At 37.3% G+C, this 22,191-nt stretch overlaps 2 protein-coding genes across 2 annotated transcripts in view; one reads left to right on the top strand and one right to left on the bottom strand.

Moving 5' to 3' along the window:
• The first annotated feature begins 309 nt into the window (after positions 1-309).
• Positions 310-10,582, top strand: LOC131943753 (COMM domain-containing protein 10). The gene is made up of 8 exons (XM_059304009.1): positions 310-420; positions 3,417-3,507; positions 3,890-4,000; positions 4,297-4,368; positions 5,274-5,357; positions 8,123-8,233; positions 8,632-8,691; positions 10,426-10,582. The coding sequence occupies exons 1-8, from the start codon at positions 392-394 to the stop codon at positions 10,462-10,464; spliced, it is 597 nt and encodes a 198-aa protein (XP_059159992.1). The 5' UTR covers positions 310-391; the 3' UTR covers positions 10,465-10,582.
• A 2,193-nt stretch (positions 10,583-12,775) lies between these two features.
• LOC131943744 (semaphorin-1A) overlaps positions 12,776-22,191 on the bottom strand; it is a 33,557-nt gene continuing 24,141 nt past the window's right edge. Inside the window, exons 14-20 of the mRNA XM_059303992.1 lie at positions 19,722-19,804; positions 19,020-19,239; positions 18,742-18,816; positions 18,452-18,495; positions 17,859-17,960; positions 16,597-16,665; positions 12,776-16,204 (exon numbers count right to left, since the gene is read on the bottom strand). Coding sequence (XP_059159975.1) covers positions 15,849-16,204; positions 16,597-16,665; positions 17,859-17,960; positions 18,452-18,495; positions 18,742-18,816; positions 19,020-19,239; positions 19,722-19,804 — 949 coding nt within the window. The 3' untranslated portion in view covers positions 12,776-15,848. The remainder of the gene's footprint in view (positions 16,205-16,596; positions 16,666-17,858; positions 17,961-18,451; positions 18,496-18,741; positions 18,817-19,019; positions 19,240-19,721; positions 19,805-22,191) is intronic.

Here is a 22,191-nt window from a genome sequence, read left to right as displayed (position 1 = left end):
ACCCAACATTCCCTGGTCGGGGAATGGTAATCTGTTGTTCCAATATAGATTGTATTACATTGTAATTTACAAGCGTTATAAAAAGCAATTTGTTTGACATTACTTTACTTTTTGAAGTTTTTCGCCTTAGTTTAAGGCACCCGCAAAGTTATATCACCATATTAACGAATGTAATAAAAACTAAAGTGGAAATGGGAGCATGACACCTTTAGTTGCTATTTTTTAACAAAATAAATAAAAGAACCATATCATAATTGACATAATCATCTAAGAATTTAATTAAAAATTTCCTAATTCTTGGTCTAAGGGCGACCACCACCGTATTAAGGGGCGTGGCAAAACGTCGATCTTTAGTCACTAAAGTTTAGACATAGTTTAAATTGTCAACAAAATGGCTTCAATGTTTACTGCATCAACTAGGTAAATAACAAAATATTAGACCTAGCCCTAATATAAATAATAAATAGTGTTTTAATGTTTTCTTTTCTTTAACAGTTTTTTTTCAATTCAGCAAATCGCTGAAAACACTAATCCCCTTTCACCCACTCTATCTACTATCTAGAATCTAGATTTATAATTTAAAAATTAAAATTCAGTTCAATTCACTGTCGTCAGTGATTCACAACACAAATCACAAATGAATCACTGAATTATATTTAAGTTGTAACTGTTTTTTTGAAAAAGAAACTTCAGATGTAAAATAAGCTTTTAATTGCAAGACAACAGGATTTAATAACATTTCAACCATATAGAACAGGGGTCTCCAAACTTTTCAGCCCGAGGGCTGCATTAACTATCAAATATCAGTTCGGGGGCCAGAGTTTCTTTAACTTTAAGGCATCTCTTCAGGGTCGTGGTGCCCCCCCCCCCCCACAAAGAACGTCTACCGCCCCTCCCCCCCAACAAAAAATAATTTATATAGTAATATATACAAAATTCAAGTGTCCACAGCCCCCCCCCCTCCCCACCCGAGGTCTACGTTTGCTCTCAAATTGTTATTCACGTATTTCATTCTTGAAAATGCTTGTTCACACATGTATATTGTTCGAAAATTTGAAAGGTACTTTGATGCAAACGTTTTAATATTAGAAAAGTCTTCCTTGTGCAAAAACGTATGAAAACCCATCCGCTCTTCTTTGAACATTTCTCTAAGGAAGTCATTTTCTCACAATTGAATGACCTCAAGCTGCAGTTCATCTTTGCAATTGACCACATTAGCTTCAAATGGGCTTTGAAACAGTCTCACTTCTTCTGCCTTTGAATCCATGTCAGAAAACCGCTACTGAAACTGCAGCTGGAGGTCTTTAATGATCTCGTATGCAAATGAGGTGGGGAACTCTGTGGTTGCTTCAGCCGTAAAGACCTTGCCTGCTGAAAGTGTGTCAAGTTGTTAGCCTGTACGTGTTCAAAAACCAGAACAAGTTTTGTATCTAAAGGCCTTTAGGTGGGTGAATAGATCAGACACAAGATTTCACTCTCTTGCCGTTTTTGCAGCGGGCCGTAGTTTGGAGACCCCTGATATAGATAAATAGTACTCTTATTTTAAGGGTTTTTAAGCATCGGTGAATGAGGGGTAGCTCGAAAAAATTTGTAGGATGAGGTATGAAAAAGTCAGCATAATTTCATTATGGAGGCCAAGTTACGAGATATTAATAGAAAGTTTTTTATTAGCTGTTTGTTTTTAAATGGACTATTACAATAAAATGGGCTTAAAATAAATATAGTGTAAATCTAAATTATTAAAATAAAATTGCAAGAATGGAATTAATTGCTGTCTAAATTATCAAATTTTAAATTAGCCAGATTTTTATTAACCTTTTTAATACCAGGTTAACTAGATCAAACATACTAGAATTAATGAATTATAGATAAGATAGGATTTCTGGGCAGATAAATAGATTATAAAGGGATTTTCAAGTAAATAATTTATTGCAAACATTTTTTTTTAAAAATTGAATGGAAATGGAAATGAAAACACTAAAATAATATTGGGTCTAGAGATATGTAAAATAAAAAAAAAACTATCAGTCCTAAATGTAAAAAATGTATAAAGCCCATTTTTATAAGCTGCAGTCTATACAGTTTTAGTTATAGGCAACTATAATGGAAAGAAAAGTTCAACTCAAACTGTAATTAATGTGAAATTTAAGAATTTATCAAAGGATATGTCAACTTCATTAAACATTTTATAAATAAGAATACTGCCAAAAGTCAATCTTTGAGTTTAGCACATCTAAACACTTTGCTTCAGAAACACTACAAGAACCAAAATTTTCTAAGTTAATAATAACATTCTTACCAAGTCATACCACTGACACAAATGCAAAGTTCAGGGCGAATCTTTAAGTATCTCGATCATTTTACTGTATTTTGTAGGCTCTAACTCTATACATTACCTGTACACTATGTGTACTAGCATTCTTATTACTTACATCAGAATCAATATGTAAACTTTAATCATTATTTTTATACTAGCAACAAAGAAGCAGGGGCGTAGCGAGGGGGGGGGGAGGGCGGGGTGCGGACCGCACTGGGTGACACCATTTAGGGGGGGGTGACACCAAGGCAAAAAATAGCAAAATATATAGAGAAAAACTTGAGGGGGGGGGGGGGTGCAAATCAAAAGTTTGAGGGGGGTGGGGTGCAAATCTAAAATTTGAAAGTTTGTCCCCGGGAAGGGTCGCTACGCCTCTGGGGGGGTGACACCATTAAGTGCCGCACCGGGTGACACCCGACCTCGCTACGCCACTGCAAAGAAGTACAATATTGAAATTAGCCTCTAGTTAATCATCATAATCTAACAGTGATGTACCATTGTTCGAGTTCACTATTTATAGTTTTCCTCTACTTATGTTTATTTTACATGCATGTTTGTATTTTATACACTCTCTAGTCCTAAAATATTTAGTTTCATGAAGGTATATGGTATAGCAACCTAGCTGTGCAGTCTGGAAATCATCCTATGGCAGTCACTATTGAACAGTGCCACCACTTTTAGTTTGACTTCATTCTTTCTAGATATCTTTTTTCTATTTTTTATTTTATTTGCAGACTTCTATTGCCTATATCCTTGAGCACAAATCTGCAAAGTTTTATCATTATATCTTTAATAGCAACATTGGTATGCAAGTTTAAAGCCAATCACAACTCTCGAATGCAATTCACAATTAATATAAACATACTAAACATAATCAGTTGAATACATTACTTTGAAAATTCATTTAAAAAAACAACTTGGCCTAGAATGATAATTTTTGTGTATTTATGGGTTATAAATTTCCATAAATCTACGTATATTGTATAATTATATAATAATGAGGGAGATTTTTCATAACATGCCAAGTTATGCTACATTACACACATTTCGGTAGCTTGCTATGTAATAAAAAAGCTGATATAATTTTCATTTCTTTCAGCATAAAAAAAGCTGTACTTCTTATCAATGACCTTGATGTCACTAGGTTCCCCCTTCTCTTGTCAAGGATTATTCAGAAACTTCATTTAAAGGTAAAAATGGGTGTTGGCCGACTGCATTGTTGAAAAATAATATGCTGTTTGTATTTCTGTAGTATAGTAATTCTTGACATTTTGTTTTTTCACTTAACCCATGACATTAATTAAAGTTTTAGTTGTATTTTACTTATAAGTTATATAGTTTCTATTTTGTCATTTTTAATTATGTTACATCTCCTGAAGGAGGAAAAAACACATTTAAACATTTATTTGTTTTAAAATGTCCTCAGTTTTGTCAACTAAATATAAAACTGATTAGTTTAAGTAGCTGAAATCACTCTTAAACTGATTTATCACAGTTTGCCTGGATAAATCACTTTATTTTACTAGAGATTATCACAATTAACTTGTACAAAATTTTTACTCTTCTGTGCAGGAAGAACGTACATTTTCAGATGAGGAGGAAGAAAAATTGCAAGGTGCTTTTGGTATATCTTCAAAAGATTTAGACCTGGTTCTTCAGACTTTAGAATTCATCTTGCAGCAGGTAACTTATGTTTTAAAATTACCTTCCGTTCCATACCTCTTCATTATACATGGTCACAAAAGGCTGGATCTCCACTTAAAAAGACATTACAAAAAATACACTAATATATTCTCATCTGCCCATTAACTGTCATTGTTAAATATTGTAATGTTATTTTAGCAATAACTAAATTTTTATTTTACTTAGGGTTAAGGACACTTAAAGACAAATTTTACCAACATATTGCAATTTTTAAAAGATAATTTGAATTTAAAATTTAGCTTTAAGTATTTGAAGTAAAGCTCTCTTTTCTTTAGGCTGCCTACCACACAGCTAAACCTGCATCACTCTCAGAGCAATTAACCCAGCTACAACTTCATGACGACAAGGTATGTTTTCAACTTCCACCTCACAATTTCTTGGCATAAAGAATCTACCTGCTTAACTTCCAATCATCATTAAAAAAGGGAATCGTTCGGTTACGTTCGGTTACCTCAGATAAAGAAGCTTTTACAACTAATATATTTTTATTTGTAAGGATGTGTTGAAGAACATTTCAATACTATTGAAGTAAGTTTTTAAATAATAGGTGTTAGATATAAATAAATTATTAAATTTAAAAAACTATAAATATCACAACACAAGCCCATGGTATTCACCTTTTTGAAGGTTATTTGACATTTTGTTGTAATTTTTTTGTGTGAACTTTAATGTTAACACACTAAAATCTGACATAAAACTTTAATTATTTTTACATAGTTGAACAAAATCTACAGTTTTTGTGTCACCCATTTTATGGGTTTGATAAGGTTAGGAGCATGCTTACTTGTACCTTCTAAAATTTTTGACAATAATAAAATTGTATAGACTTATATAAAAATACACCCCCATATTGATTAAAGCTTCAACCATCATAAAGTTGTTAGATAGATGTTGCGTACACACCTTAGTTGAATATTGTATACACTTCAGGTAGATATTGTCATGTACACACACCTTATTTAAATGGTGTGTACATGTCAGGTTAGTTTAATTGTCATGTACAGATTCCATTGTTCTATATTGTGTACACTTCAGTTTGGTATCATTGGGATGTACACACATCTTAGATCTATATTGTGTATACTTCAGGTTGGTATAAATGGCATGTACACAAACATATTAGTTCTATTTTGTGTAAACTTCAGGTTCGTATAAATGGCATGTACACAAACATATTAGTTCTATTTTGTGTAAACTTCAGGTTCGTATAAATGTCATGTACACAAACACTTCTATATTGTGTACACTTCAGGTTGGTATTATTGTTGATGCATGGACCAATGGGGCCAGAGACCTGGTCCAAAAGTTGAGAGAGCGGAGTGTACACCCTTGTCAGGTAGGTGGAGATAATTTTGTGCTAGAGTTGACTCTAGTAAGTGGAGATAATCTTGTGCTAGAGTCAACTCTAGGAAGTGGAGATAATCTTGTGCTAGAGTCAACTCTAGGAAGTGGAGAAAAATCTTGTGCTAGAGTTGACTTTAGTAAGTGGAGATAAATCTTGTGCTTGACTCTAGTAGGCTAAGTGGAGATAAATCTTGTGCTAGAGTTGACTCTAGTAAGTGGAGATAAATCTTGTGCTAGAGTTGGCTCTAGTAAGTGGAGATAAATCTTGTGCTAGAGTTGACTCTAGTAAGTGGAGATAAATCTTGTGCTAGAGTTGACCTTAGTAAGTGGAGATAAATCTTGTGCTAGAGTTGACCTTAGTAAGTGGAGATAAATCTTGTGCTAGAGTTGACCTTAGTAAGTGGAGATAAATCTTGTGCTAGAGTTGACCTTAGTAAGTGGAGATAAATCTTGTGCTAGAGTTGACTTTAGTAAGTGGAGATAAATCTTGTGCTAGAGTTGACTCTAGTAAGTAGAGATAAATCTTTAGCGAGCCAAACCTTTAGCTAGAGTTACACTATTTGTGAAAATGATTGCTATGTTAAAGAAAATTTTGTGATGTTTAAGACAGACAGGCTTTATTTGCAGTTACAGTTGTTTTTGGTGGTAATATTAAAATGGGTTAACATCTCATGGGATTTAGCCTACTTCTAATGTCTGAAGGCATCTCCAAAGGCAATAAAAAAAACTTTACCATTGTAAATTTTAAACTTGTGTATACAAGCTTCATGTCTTTATGACAAGAGTTTATTACATAATGTATGATGGTTGGTTGTGTGTAATTGAGAAGGAATGGGCGGGGGGGTGTCTCATGATGATATATTTTAGGGAATTGATTGCTGGTATCATTTGCTCAACGTTATTGTTCTAGTAGACCATTTGATCAGTTGACCTAGAATTGACCACCACCCGCCATGTTTACATCACGTGATTCCCCTGACCCCGAGCTTTCATCTTTCTAAGACGTGTGATAGTTACGTGATCTTAAAGTGTCCTTACGGTTCTAGATTTGAATAGGCAAACATTCTCAGAAGTGCCAGCCGTAGGCCATAAAATTCCGTCGTTTGGAAACTTCAAGGTTTGGTGAAGGACATGTATCGAGTTGCGTTGTATGCCGTGACCCAATTAGCCTTATCGCTGTGTAGGAACAATACACGTTGACAGTGTAGTTTCGAGGATGATTGAACTTTGAAATGTCACGTGCTATAGTCTGTTTCGGCTGAAGCTGGCGTTTAAAGCAATACTGGATGACAATGAGTGCCTGTTTCGTTTTTACATAACTATTTCCCTTTATTTAATCTCCCTTTGTAGCTATATTTAAGTGATGGGAGACAACTCAAATAGTTCGTCTTGAGTTAGAGCTAATCTACTATTCTACTCGAATTAAAAAAAATATTTGCTGGCAACTGAACTATTAATAATGCAACGGCGACTAGATTAGACATAGCATCTATTGATCACACTCTATTGCGTGTGAATATCGAAATAAATTTTGTCACAACCGAATTCTAAATAATAGACACCAAAGTGTAAATACGCCACTAGTCACAATAAATTAGAATTTTTTTAATAAGTACACAATGAATATAGATTGTCGACTTTGTTTAATCTTGAGTTCGAATCCTGGTTCAAAATCAGTGTACTGTCCCTGAGTCCACCCACCTGTGAAGGGTACACTAACCCGTCATATGCCGAGGTCTCTGAAGCAGATGAACTCTATTTCGTCTGCCCCGTGGGTCTTGGGGACGAACGGCACATTACCATCGTTTACACAATTTCATGCATCGAGTAAACCCGAAAGATTTTACAGCTGTACATAATCGAATATTTAAATATTTTTTTTACTTTCTCGTATATACGAAGTATAGAGAAAGTATTGTAATCGTGCACAAAAATCACTTGAAATTTTAACATCTTTCACCGTATTACACCTCAGTCCTTCATCACATCCAAAGTTTAGAGGACTTATTTTAATCGGGCAAAAATTATCAATCCAGATTTATCAAAACTAAGAGGTTTTATGCGTAATCCAGTCTGAAAAACTGGGCTTTGCAATTCTGTCCGTATGTCTGTGTGTCTGTGTGTGTGTGTGTCCGTGTGTAAACACGATAACTTGAGTACCGTTACAGCTAGGTTGATGAAATTTCATATATAAGTATTTTATCAAAATCGTAGATCCGTATCAACTTTTGAGCGATTTCCAATAACCGGAAGTGGTACTTTTTCTACTTTGAATTTTTCAAAAGCCTATAACTTGAGTACTATTTCAGATAGATAAATGAAATTCCACAAGTAAGTATAAGATCTAATTCTCTACCTTATGTTAAATTTTGAGTAGCTTCCGTTGACCGGAAGTAGTAATTTACGCTACTTCCGATTTCTCAAAAAACTAATGTAAATTTATTAAGTACTAATACTATTGCGCACTATTATACACACCTTTATTAGGCGTTCGCTTGGTGCGCAATTGTTTTTTACTGAGATTCTATTCTATTTTTAAAAGTTTAAGTATTTAAAATGGATTAAAAATCATAACTATATCCCCAGTTACCATCCCCTGTTGTTTTATATAAGAATATTCGAGAAAGTTTAGGGGAGATCACTACCGGTTTATTTAATTTTGAAATTCTGGTCACCACAAGATCTGCATTTTCACTGCCACAATGTGAATTGACTGTTTGAATGACTGTATGACACGAGGCAACCACCTTGTTTCAGCTGGACACGGTTGACTGGAGACTGAACCTGCAGCTTGCCCAAGCCTCACAGTCCAAGATGAAACTACCCAATGCACTTTTTCAACTGGGAATCAAAGATGAAAACAAAGGGGTAAGTACAGTGATGCAAATGGTGTCTACAGCCCAAATCTGACAAAGGGGTTCGTACAGTGAAGCAAATGGTGTCTACAGCCCAAATCTGACACATTTCCTATCCGCTGTTCAGCTGCTCACTATGTTTGGTGTGGTAGTGTTATAGGAGATCTCTGAGTCTACTCAGCTGTAATGTGTACCTGACGAGTCTGTAGGACACCTTTGATGCCACCCTGCTCTAATAATGAAAAAGTGTATCTGGTTATGAGATTTTCTTTAGTCTACACAATTTTTTATATGCTGTGGTAACAGCACCATTTGACATGTACATCCACTAATTAGGGTATGTCTTTGGACAAAACTTAAATAATTACAAAATGTGCCTTTTAAAGCTGATTTTGTTTATTTGTCTAGCAGGTCAATGAAAATATTTTGTTAGAGTTCACCCACCAAGAGCTGTATGAATTTTACAATCAAGTAAGTTTTTTTTGTGTTAAGTTTATGGTTAGGGTTAGGAGTTTTGCAATCAAGTGAGTTCTACTGTTTAAGTTTGTGGTTAGGGTTAAGAGTTTGAGAGTCAACTGATTTTTCTTGGTTTTATTTCGTGGATACTGTAAAACAAAAAAATTCTCAAATAAAACGTCAATGGAAATAATCTTAAAATGTCATACCCTTGTAAAAAATTAATAGACCTTATTTTGGTTTTTAATGCACCTAAATAAACTTTTGGCCCGTCATAAAATCCAACGTTTTCTGTAATGAAATTTGAGTGCATTCTTGAAAAAAAAATGTCGACCGTGTCTCTATATTGATGAAATGGGGAAATGTATACCAAGCTAGTCACAACAAGGGAGATAATCCTATATTGCTAATGAACACAACTGTTTATCTCTCTTACATAGTAATTGCTATTATTTCCTCCAGTATCAGTTTCTTCCCCTCACACAGACTAAGCCATCCCCGATGTGAAAAAAAAAAGAGCAAGCAACCCCCTAGAGAACTGATCTATTTTCTGTTTGATGATTAAGTTAGTCGAGCTCATTCCTTCAGCCTCCCAGGAGGGGATATCTTGATGGGCTTAGAGTCCATTATTAATGAAGCCGTGGGTCACGGTATAGCTGCAAGTTAGAGAAATATGTGGGAGGGGGGGGGGGGGTGATTTGGGGGGCCGGGGGCGGACATTTGGGTAAATCACGGCTAGGGCAGGGGTCTCTTCTGTTGTGGGGCATGGTATCACTGCTAGTTAGAGAAATATGGGAAGGTTGGTTTGGGAGGCCGGGGGTGGACATTTGGGTAAATCACCGTAGGGCAGGGGTCTCGACTGAGGCACTGGGGCAGATGGTAGGGCAGAGGTTTAATCTGTGGATGGGGTTTAGTTTGAGGGAGGGGTTTTGTCTGGGGGAGGGGTTTTGTCTGAGGTGTAGGGTTTAGTCGGGGGGGAGGGGTTTAGTCTGAAGTGTAGGGTTTAGTTTCAACGGTGTGGGTTTAATTTTAGCACGGGGTTTAGTCAAAAGGGTAGTGTTTAGTCGGGGGAGGTTGATGCGAGTTTATTCAGAAAGTAGGGTTTAGTTAGAAGGGTAGGGGTCTTTACTGAGGGTCGGAAGAGGTTTAAGGGAGGGGCGGTGGCTTTATCTGATTCGAGGACAGAGAGGCTTAATCTCTGAGGTATAAGTTTAATCTGAACGTTGGAAGTCAGTTCGGTTGCTAATTATGAGCAGATTACGTGAGATCAGGCGGACTGTGTCCATTTGTGCTGGTTTACCTACCAGTGATGCTATGTTGATGACAGGATTCCATAGAAAGCCTATGTACCCCATGTTAAGGACGGGATTCCATAGAAAGCCTATGTACCCCATGTTGATGAAGGGATTCCCCATAAAGCCTATGTACCCCATGTTGATGAAGGGATTCCCCATAAAGCCTATGTACCCTATGTTGATGAAGGGATTCCCCATAAAGCCTATGTACCCCATGTTGATGAAGGGATTCCCCATAAAGCCTATGTACCCCATGTTGATGAAGGGATTCCCCATAAAGCCTATGTACCCCATGTTGATGAAGGGATTCCCCATAAAGCCTATGTACCCCAAGTTGATGAAGGGATTCCCCATAAAGCCTATGTACCCCTTGTTGATGAAGGGATTCCCCATAAAGCCTGTACTCATGTCTGTACCCACTGGTCACATCAATGGTCTCACATTTTCTCCACAGCTAGAGACCATACAGAACCAACTGGACAGCCTGAGCTGAGATGACCATCGGCTTACATGTTGGTGCTGGCTTACACGTGTGATGGAGTGGGGGGCAAGACGTGGGGGAGATGTGTGGATCTCTGTGGGGCAGCGGATAAATGTGGTGGGGGTGGGGGGAGAAAATGAGGTGGGGGGGGAGAAAATGAGGTGAAAATCGAAAGTCCCAGAGGAGGTGGAAGAAATGAGATTTAGTGAGGGAAGACAACTCGTTACACGCTTAGTGTCACAGGCTTTCAGTGACCAGAGGTCAGGGGTCACCACTCCATGATGTATTGCAGAGATTAATAAAATATTTTTTTTAAACAAAACAACAATTTTAATTTTTTTTTGCAATTTAAGTGTTTACGTGGTAAAGTAAATAGTGACTGTGGTTGCGTTGTGGTAGACTGGTCTGGTGTAATTATCAAGAAAACTCTATGATTAAATGTCTAGAAGACAAACGTCAGATGACCTCAGGACCATCCGGCACTGACGTCATCTAATGTTTTCCTACACCTTGACGGTACCACATCGGAGTGTCGCGTCCCTGCACCTAGTGTCCCGTACTGTGGGGTACCTCGGTGTGAGCGTTCGCTAGCTCCAACTGTAAGTTGTACTAGCTATGTAGAGAGCTGTAAGGTGTACCAGCTATGTAGACAGCTGTAAGGTGTACCAGCTATGTAGTGTAAGGTGTAACAGCTATGTAGACAGCTGTAAAGTGTACCAGCTATGTAGTGTAAGGTTTACCAGCTATGTGGTGTAAGGTGTACCAGCTATGTAGACAGCTGTAAGGTGTACCAGCTATGTAGTGTAAAGTGTACCAGCTATGTAGACAGCTGTAAGGTGTACCAGCTATGTAGACAGCTGTAAGGTGTACCAGCTATGTAGACAGCTGTAAGGTGTAACAGCTATGTAGACAGCTGTAAGGTGTACCAGCTATGTAGACAGCTGTAAGGTGTACCAGCTATGTGGTGTAAAGTGTACCAGCTATGTAGACAGCTGTAAGGTGTAACAGCTATGTAGACAGCTGTAAGGTGTACCAGCTATGTAGACAGCTGTAAGGTGTAACAGCTATGTAGACAGCTGTAAGGTGTACCAGCTATGTAGACAGCTGTAAGGTGTACCAGCTATGTGGTGTAAAGTGTACCAGCTATGTAGACAGCTGTAAGGTGTACCAGCTATGTAGACAGCTGTAAGGTGTACCAGCTATGTAGACAGCTGTAAGGTGTACCAGCTATGTAGACAGCTGTAAGGTGTAACAGCTATGTAGACAGCTGTAAAGTGTACCAGCTATGTAGTGTAAGGTTTACCAGCTATGTGGTGTAAGGTGTACCAGCTATGTAGACAGCTGTAAGGTGTACCAGCTATGTAGTGTAAAGTGTACCAGCTATGTAGACAGCTGTAAGGTGTACCAGCTATGTAGACAGCTGTAAGGTGTACCAGCTATGTAGACAGCTGTAAGGTGTACCAGCTATGTAGACAGCTGTAAGGTGTACCAGCTATGTGGTGTAAGGTGTACCAGCTATGTAGACAGCTGTAAGGTGTACCAGCTATGTAGACAGCTGTAAGGTGTACCAGCTATGTAGACAGCTGTAAGGTGTACCAGCTATGTAGACAGCTGTAAGGTGTACCAGCTATGTAGTGTAAAGTGTACCAGCTATGTAGACAGCTGTAAGGTGTACCAGCTATGTAGACAGCTGTAAGGTGTACCAGCTATGTAGACAGCTGTAAGGTGTACCAGCTATGTAGACAGCTGTAAGGTGTACCAGCTATGTGGTGTAAGGTGTACCAGCTATGTAGACAGCTGTAAGGTGTACCAGCTATGTAGACAGCTGTAAGGTGTACCAGCTATGTAGTGTAAGGTGTACCAGCTATGTAGACAGCTGTAAGGTGTACCAGCTATGTAGTGTAAGGTGTACCAGCTATGTAGACAGCTGTAAGGTGTACCAGCTATGTAGTGTAAGGTGTACCAGCTATGTAGACAGCTGTAAGGTGTACCAGCTATGTGGTGTAAGGTGTATCAGCTATGTGGTGTAAGGTGTAATAGCTATGTAAACAGCTGTAAGGTGTACCAGCTATGTAGACAGCTGTAAGGTGTACCAGCTATGTAGGCAGGTTGATCCTAAGTAGAGGGAGATAAAGGATTTTACAACAGTTGCACCTCTCAAACCTGGTATCACCACCCAATCTACAAGTCATTTTAGGCACTAACTTCTAAACCTATGTGACACCAACAAGTGAGCCTCCAGCTGGTAAGGCATTGTGACACAAACCTACATGGCACTAGTGAAGGTTTTTATCTATCAACAAAAGACAACACCAACTCCGTATTTTTGTTATTATGAGTTTAATCGTTAGTTATAGTTAATTATTTCATACAACTACACCATCTGAATAGATCAACACAGTCAAGCAAGCATTCAACCAGTCCACCACAAGACCAAACACACTTCACCACTCGCATCACAAGCAACTACACCACACCTCAACACACAAACAAACCACAACAAAGTGTAATTACATTTTTGGCAAAACCTAACACGTCTTCATCAACATTAGAGCCTACCACTTCAACAATTTGGCAAAACCTCATTAAGTATTGAAAAGAAACATAGACAAATTACTTAAGAACTTTAATTGATTGGTTGAACTAATTAATTATTGATCTGAACTTAAGTGACTCACCAGCTGTAGAAATGTTTTCACTGGCGGGGAAGTGGGCAGATATCTTGGTGTTAAGTTGCCATGGCAACGTAATTGTTTGAACATAAAAATTCATATCACAGTAACTTATACAAGCAAAGAAAAGCAAGAAGGGGTGGCAGTGGACAATAAAAACATGAACCTTAGGTGAGCACACTTGACAAACACGCATGGAAGCCTTTTTTATACACTATAGCTATTACAGCTTATATATATATATATTTATAAACTTTATATAGAAAATGTTTGTGCAAAACTTCAATGAATATCATCCATACTGATTTGGTTTCAGAGCTAACAATGGAAGACCAGTAACATTCAGTAACAGAACAATGGCTGCGGTGGGACACATTCAAACTATGTACAGCAGTAGTTGATGGCGTCAGTATTTAGCTAGAAATTCATTCAAAGGTTGAAATTTTATTTTGATTAGTCACAGCAGTCTAAAAATGTTTAGCTTTTGATTTCTACATTGGCTGACAGAACCAGCTGTTGCACAGCTTGTTAGTCAACATGGTTGAACAGTTTATTCTAACTAAACTACTAGGAAATAAAACATGACTCAAGTATTGATTCGACCTGATACTGACAGCAAGTTGAACAAAAAAAAAATAGTTACAACAAGAACACAAAATTATGCCAGTCTCTTCTACACCTGCCATTATTTGTATACAATAATTAGAACATAAAACAATAAAAACAATGTTGCAGAATTTACTTCTAGAAGAAATAGTCTTTACACCCTAATCAAATCAAAAGGAATCTACAAAAGTTATTTTGTTTATACATTAAAACGACTGACATTTTTAGAAATAATTATGTATAGAATTCCTTACTTATATAGAGAAAAATATTTTGTTTATATGCAGCCATTTATGACAATATAGAACATGTGTTCAATACATCATCTATTTTAACAAAGTGTCAGTTGTTTACAGTAACTTTGGTCTAATAAAATATTTTGTTACACAATTACAGGGAAAATATTAAAGCAGCTTGTCCTCTATGAATACACTATATAAATATATGTATATATAATACATATAAATATATTTATATAAAATACATGTAAATGTGCTTAAAAAATGGGGTCTACAAACCAAGGAATTTGATTATTTATATTTACTTTGGTTATTCATTAAAATACAAAAACACAAAGATGTTTTAATACAGTGCATTTTGCATAGTAGAAATATGAAACAGAAACCAGGACTTATCCTAGTTAGGTGGTAAGTACGTAATTATTAGCTTAATTATTCATTTCATGATTATCACATGATGTCAAAAATAGGTGGAGTATCGTTGGTATAATTATGGTTCCAGCTAGCATAAGTATTGACATTGGTGTATATAGTTTTATAAAACAGGTGGTAAGTGTCCTTTCATAGCAACAATGTGGACCATTTAGAAAATATTCTATGCTTTGTACTAGGCAAATTCAATAATAGCTAGCACATTTTCTAATTACAATTTAAAACTAAATTCACATAGAAAGTTTTATAAAAAAATAAATATTTAAGTAGAAAGTTAGCTGAATTATCAATTTTTCAAACTTATTATTTTACAAATACTATAGTTTTAAGGAATTGTTTTTTAAAGAATATCAACTAAATAAAGCAGCTATAAGCATTTGTTAAACATCACAGTTCTTAAAATAAAAGGTGAAACAAAGCAGTTTGTTCATTCACTCCCAGCAGTCAGTCTCTCACATCACCCCACCTGACCACTACATGGCCAGTCATTTGAAACACATAGAAGCTTTTTGGCTACAGGAAATAAAAAACTCAGAGCGGAAAACTTTCTGGACCTCCAAGTTGTGGAATGTTTTTACAGACTGAAAAAAGTCACAACCATAGAAAATTATGTGCTTAGATGTCTTGACTGCAGAGTTCAGTCATCTGACTGCAAACTTAAGTGTTGGACCATACAGTCATTTGTCTGACAGCACAGAGTTAAGTCATTTGACTGCAGTTAAGTCCTCTGACTGTAGGGTTAAGTCACCTGACAGCACAGAGTTAAGTCATCTAACTGTACAGTTGGTACTATACAGTCAGTTGTTTGACAGCTCAGTACAGTTGCCTGACTGTATAGCCCACTGGAAAATTCAGTGAATTTAGTGTACACATTTTGGAATGATAGTACTGAAAACTTCTGGTTTATAGATATTATAGTTTGAAAGTTGACACTGACAGAACTTCATTCTTATAATTAATATCACTTGGCAAGTTCAAACCGACCAACTGTTACACCATCTTCATGAGGTGCAAACATTCAACAATTTGTCTTTACCCTCAGAATCTGTCCTATTCTCTTCTATGAAACTAAATAAATAGTGAACTAATTCTAAACTTGTAGAAATATTGTTTGAAAATTTCTGGTCTTGCTGCTGTAGAGCAGCCTCCTAGTAAAAGTAAAAGTGCTGACCAGTACAATGGCCATTGTTGAAGCCAAAAAAGTTGCGTGTAGTATTTATAGTATCCACAAGTGAGCCAGGGCAAGCTCAGGTCTAGAGACTGTCATTGACAGGTCACATGACTGACCAGTTGCAGTACATTGTTCAAGACCTGGGTCCACTGGGTTCTAAAATGTTGGCTAACAGCATCTGCTGTTGGTAAAACACAACAGGCGGAACAGGACCACCTGACCACAGCAGAATGTGGGTAGCATCTTGAGTAAGTCTTTAGTTTGTCAGATGAGAAACTATAAATACACTTTGCTGGACTTTGTTACCGGTTTAGATTCAACGCTGGAGTTAACTTTTCCACTTTTGGTCATGTTGACGACATAATTCACCTGTTTAGGTGTGATGTTCTTATGGTCAGTGTGGAAGTAAGGATTGTCCCCGGATGAGAGACGATTTCTCCCTCGCTGGAGAGATGACACTTCGTAGAAAACGTTGTCGTTATCCCGAGATGCTCGGCACGAGTGGAATTTGAATCCGATGAAAAATCCCAAAACAAGTGACACAATGACAGCCACAACAACGATCGCTACTACAACTTCTACAGCTGTTCCTTCTAATGGGAGACTTTTAGCCGCTGCAATCTGACCCTTTTCTGAAACAATAAATTGAGTAACATTTTTATTATGGAAGGCTTTTAGTACAAAATATGAAAAAATTACAATAGGCCTAAACAAAATAGCATATATCTGACAAAATTATTGCTTTTGTTGCCATGTAAAATTATTTATCTGCTAATACCATTCCATGAGCTCTATGCAGGGTACTAGGTCACAGGTCGATAGTAATAGAAATGTTTTGTTTTACATTGGATTAACATGAAACACTTTAATGCTTCACAACATTTAAAACACAAACTACCAAGGCAAAATTTGATGCAGTGAAAAAAAGACAACCAATCATACAAACTTGCTTATAAAAATATAAAACTTCGTAACAGACATACAGCCCCATAGAGGAATAATATGGCCTATGGTAAGAACTTACCATCGACGTCTGTGACTTCATCTTCTTTGTTATCTACAGTATTTTCCCCTGAAAATGGTGGCGAGCCATCTGTTATAATAAAAAGGAACATTCAAAAACACACAGAAAACACAGCAAGAAAAATACATTATCTACCCTACTATTTGAGATGATTTTATGTTTTTTTCAACAAGATGATCGTGCTTATTTCATTTATTTTATGAACACAAACCATTTTCTGTGGTCACTTCAGTTGCTACTGAGTAGCAATATTGTTTTCTTATTTATTTTATTGGCGTTGTTCAGAGTAATTTTAGTACTCTACTACATGATAAACTGAATGTCTACTCAAAAACTAGCTTTTCAAAATTATATTTAAAAATTATACAAAATTAAAAAAAGAAATAAATTTGAAATTCTATTAAAATAGTCCGTCCCCCCAACTTTAGGCTTGATCAAATGATAAATAAAAAGTTAGCTGAGCAAGAAAAAGAGGTTTCTAAACATGTAAAATATATCAGAAAATGCTACACAAAAAGCTATTATCTCAAGCCAGTTCCATCAAAGGATGGGGTAACAACAACAACATTTAGGGGAACAAAAAAAGTGGACAGCAAAACAAGGAACCACCTTGCCCATCTTTCAAAACAATCCCTGCATTGAATAACATCATTTATCACCCAGACAAATTAAATATTTATTTATGGGGAGTCATGGGCTAGACAAAACATGGCAGCTATGTCACATGACCTTGTCAGCCAACAGATAAAATTTGGATTTGTTTTGTCTGGGTGATTAGTGGCCACAATGGCAACAAATGTCAACCTCACTGCAACAGTGGGACAAAGGTTTGAACTAAAGATGGACTCGTCCAAGTTAGGTTTGTGATAAAACTGGATGGACCAAGTTAGGTTTGTGATAAAACTGGATAGACCAAGTTAGGTTTGTGATAAAACTGGATGGACCAAGTTAGGTTTGTGATAAAACTGGATGGTCTAGACATAGTTAGGTTTGTGATAAAACTGGATGGACCAAGTTAGGTTTGTGATAAAACTGGATGGTCTAGACATAGTTAGGTTTGTGATAAAACTGGATGGACCAAGTTAGGTTTGTGATAAAACTGGATGGACCAAATTAGGTTTGCACTAAAATTGGAAATATCCTAGAAAGACATTTTCCATCACTGAGATTCTGACAATGCCTTTCTGACTGATAGTCTATTAAGATTAAATTTCATAAACTACTCTCACTGGGTGTGTCTAAAGTAATAAATCAAAACCAACCATTTTGTTTGTTGCTTTCTAAATCTTGTGTGTGAATTGTGGGACAGCTGCACTTGGTTGGAATGACCATAGGGCTCTCTATGGTGGTGGGAACTTGAGGCTCTGAATGAACAAAATCATACAAAATAACCTGCTACAGCAGTACAACAGCTAACTTCACCATGCTATTCAATCTTCACAAACACATTTTTTAAATAACTGTTTGGATGTTAACAAATTACTGTCTTAAAACTTCAGATTGCAATGCAGTTTCTTAATGAATAAATTAGTTTCTAATGACATTTTATTTATTACATAAAGCAAAAATTGCTCATTAGTTTTGATAATTTGGTTAACTTTATATTTTTAGCCCTGTTTACTATGTACAATTGTAGAAAGATTGGTAAAGTATAATATCAAATGTATTAAAATCATGCAATGGAAGAATATAAAAACATTCACAAGCTACTAATAATAAGTTTAAGAAAAAAAGAACAGTATAATCAATATAATCCAACAGGTTAATAAAAAATATTCAACACCTAAGATAATACTAATTAGTTAACATGTAAAACATTTAATAAGATACTCTAAATTAAGGGGAAGAAACTCACCTTCTTTGCAGCTTTCGTGTTTTCCAGTTGATATACTCTGAATGCTAGAAAAATATATATGTTTTTACTACACAATTCATATTTGAAAATCAATAAGAAGAGTCACTAAATAAGAAGACTGCAAGATAGACCAAATAAGAAGTCAGACCACATAGGAAGAAAAACCAATAAGAAAGATAAACCAATTAGTAAGATAGACCAAATACGAAAAGACCAATCAGAAAGACAGACCCAATAGGAAGACAGCCCAAAAAAGTAAACAAATTAAATGAAAAAAAGTCTAGCCTTACCCAGTCTCAGACTGAATACACTCTGACAACTGCTGGCTCCAAGCACAATAAGGGTCTTGTAGTGCCACACATGAGCTGCGAGAGAATTCAACACTGCATTAGATATCATAGAAGGACTGGCATTTTTGTATGGCTGGCTACAGCTAAACTAGCTTTAGCTCTACTAGCTTTGGCTGGCTACAGTTAAACTAGCTTCGCCTGGCCACAGCTATACTAGCTTAGGCTGGCTATTGCTAGTTCTAATACTAAAACGCGCTGTTTGTCTAGAGAGTACTGACCTGCATGTTGTGGACTGAGCACACCTATGAAGTGGTATGGACACTATCTTGTGCCTGGACACAACAACCAGCTTAGGTTCTGACCTCTGTGACCGGTCACTGATCAGCTTGAGCCCAACAACAGAAGTACCAGGCTCCAGCACCTGGATGTCCTCTATGACAACAGATTCCACTTCTGTGCCTTTACCTTTGTTGATAGCCTTTATCACCCTCCCATCATCTGCAATAACAACAACATATACCTATGGTCTTAACAATACTTCCTCATGAGCTGTAACAATGCATTTATCCAAGGTTATTAATTACTTCAGGTAATCAGAAATATATATATATATATATGTTATATATATACTTAAAACTAAAATACTGTTAATAGGGTTAGAACTTTATTTCTGAAAATTCCAAATTATCACCATTAGTAGGTTTACACAATGGTGTTAGGATTACATTAAATAAGAAGCTGTAATACTTTTTAAAATGTTATAAAGGCTGGGTGTCCTGATGGTCCTTCATTTATCATCTCCATAATTGTAATTACACCACTCCCCCCTCTACCCCACCAAGGACAACACTGTAATTTTTAATACCAACCCTAATGGGGGGGGGGGGGGGGGTAAAGGAGCAATTAATTACAATAAAATATTTGGTGGGATTGTAAGTGCTGGGATGTCTGGTTAACTAAACTCCTGTAACAGAACTCACCTGTACCAACAAACATGACATCATAATATTGTTTGTCTGCTGCCAAAACCTGCCAGTCTATGGCGATCTGTGTGAACCTTGACCTGGAAGTATACATGGGAACTCTGGTTGTAGTTAGGCTATGTAAAGAGTGGGTTACATGGGAACTCTGGTTGTAGTTAGGCTAAAGAGTGGGTTACATGGGAACTCTGGTTGTAGTTAGGCAGAGTGGGTTACATGGGAACTCTGGTTGTAGTTAGGCTATGTAAAGAGTGGGTTACATGGGAACTCTGGTTGTAGTTAGGCAGAGTGGGTTACATAGGAACTCTGGTTGTAGTTAGGCTATGTAAAGAGTGGGTTACATGGGAACTCTGGTTGTAGTTAGGCTATGTAAAGAGTGGGTTACATGGGAACTCTGGTTGTAGTTAGGCTATGTAAAGAGTGGGTTACATGGGAACTCTGGTTGTAGTTAGGCTAAGTAAAGAGTGGGTTACATGGGAACTCTGGTTGTAGTTAGGCTATGTAAAGAGTGGGTTACATGGGAACTCTGGTTGTAGTTAGGCTAAGTAAAGAGTGGGTTACATGGGAACTCTGGTTGTAGTTAGGCTATGTAAAGAGTGGGTTACATGGGAACTCTGGTTGTAGTTAGGCTAAAGAGTGGGTTACATGGGAAGTCTGGTTGTAGTTAGGCTAAAGAGTGGGTTACATGGGAAGTCTGGTTGTAGTTAGGCTAAAGTGTGGGTTACATGGGAACTCTGGTTGTAGTTAGGCTAAAGAGTGGGTTACATGGGAAGTCTGGTTGTAGTTAGGCTAAAGAGTGGGTTACATGGGAACTCTGGTTGTAGTTAGGCAGAGTGGGTTACATGGGAACTCTGGTTGTAGTTAGGCTAAAGTGTGGGTTACATGGGAACTCTGGTTGTAGTTAGGCTAAAGAGTGGGTTACATGGGAAGTCTGGTTGTAGTTAGGCTAAAGAGTGGGTTACATGGGAACTCTGGTTGTAGTTAGGCAGAGTGGGTTACATGGGAACTCTGGTTGTAGTTAGGCTATGTAAAGAGTGGGTTACATGGGAACTCTGGTTGTAGTTAGGCTATGTAAAGAGTGGGTTACATGGGAACTCTGGTTGTAGTTAGGCTATGTAAAGAGTGGGTTACATGGGAACTCTGGTTGTAGTTAGGCTGTGTAAAGAGTGGGTTACATGGGAAATCTAGTTGTAGTTAGGCTATGTAAAGAGTGGGTTACATGGGAAATCTAGTTGTAGTTAGGCTATGTAAAGAGTGGGTTACATGGGAAATCTAGTTGTAGTTAGGCTATGTAAAGAGTGGGTTACATGGGAACTATGGTTGTAGTTAGGCTATGTAAAGAGTGGGTTACATGGGAACTCTGGTTGTAGTTAGGCTAAAGAGTAGGTTACATGGGAACTCTGGTTGTAGTTAGGCTATGTAAAGAGTGGGTTACATGGGAACTCTGTTTGTAGTTAGGCTATGTAAAGAGTGGGTTACTGGACAGGTTTGTTTTACATATCAGAAAAATTGATTTACATAATGTCATCAATCTACAGGAAAATAAATATCCAGGTAATTATGATTGGTATTCAGCTTTTTAAACAGCCCCATACAATCACAACCCAAGATTTCAACAACCCCATACAACCAACCCAAGATTTTAACAACCCAAGATTTCAACAACCCCATACAACCACACCCCAAGATTTCAACAACCCCATACAACCAACCCAAGATTTCAACAACCCCATACAACCACACCCCAAGATTTCAACAACCCCATACAACCACACCCCAAGATTTCAACAACCCCATACAACCACACCCCAAGATTTCAACAACCCCATACAACCAACCCCAAGATTTCAACAACCCCATTCAACCAACCCAAGATTTCAACAACCCCATACAACCAACCCAAGATTTCAACAACCCCATACAACCAACCCAAGATTTCAACAACCCCATACAACCAACCCAAGATTTCAACAACCCCATACAACCAACCCAAGATTTCAACAACCCCATACAACCAACCCAAGATTTCAACAACCCCCTACAACCACAACCCAAGATTTTAACAACCCCATACAACCAACCCAAGATTTCAACAACCCCATACAACCAACCCAAGATTTCAACAACCCCCTACAACCACAACCCAAGATTTTAACAACCCCATACAATCACAACCCCATACAACCACAACCCAAGATTTCAACAACCCCATACAACCAACCCAAGATTTCAACAACCCCATACAACCAACCCAAGATTTCAACAACCCCATACAACCAACCCAAGATTTCAACAATCCCCGACACACGCATGACTTCACAAACCCCAGCCAACCCACCATTAAAGGGACACAAAAAAACCAACCCAGTGTGTAACGGAGACAACCCACGCCAGTATTTTATTATAATGACCAGCAGAAGCCACGTCTCCCCCACCTCCAGACAAAAACCGTTGGTAAAGAAAAATGACT

This window comes from Physella acuta, unplaced genomic scaffold (assembly GCF_028476545.2).
Source record: "Physella acuta isolate Inbredline_101_S28 unplaced genomic scaffold, ASM2847654v3 ptg000466l, whole genome shotgun sequence".
NCBI classification, from domain to species: domain Eukaryota; kingdom Metazoa; phylum Mollusca; class Gastropoda; family Physidae; genus Physella; species Physella acuta.
This window is presented reverse-complemented; position numbering and strand designations above follow the sequence as displayed.

Coding starts and splice junctions, on each gene's coding strand:
- LOC131943753 (XM_059304009.1), top strand. CDS start 392: ATGGCTTCAATGTTTACTGCATCAACTAG. Junction 421..3,416: donor ATGTTTACTGCATCAACTAG/GTAAATAACAAA, acceptor CATTTCTTTCAG/CATAAAAAAAGCTGTACTTC. Junction 4,369..5,273: donor TACAACTTCATGACGACAAG/GTATGTTTTCAA, acceptor TGTACACTTCAG/GTTGGTATTATTGTTGATGC.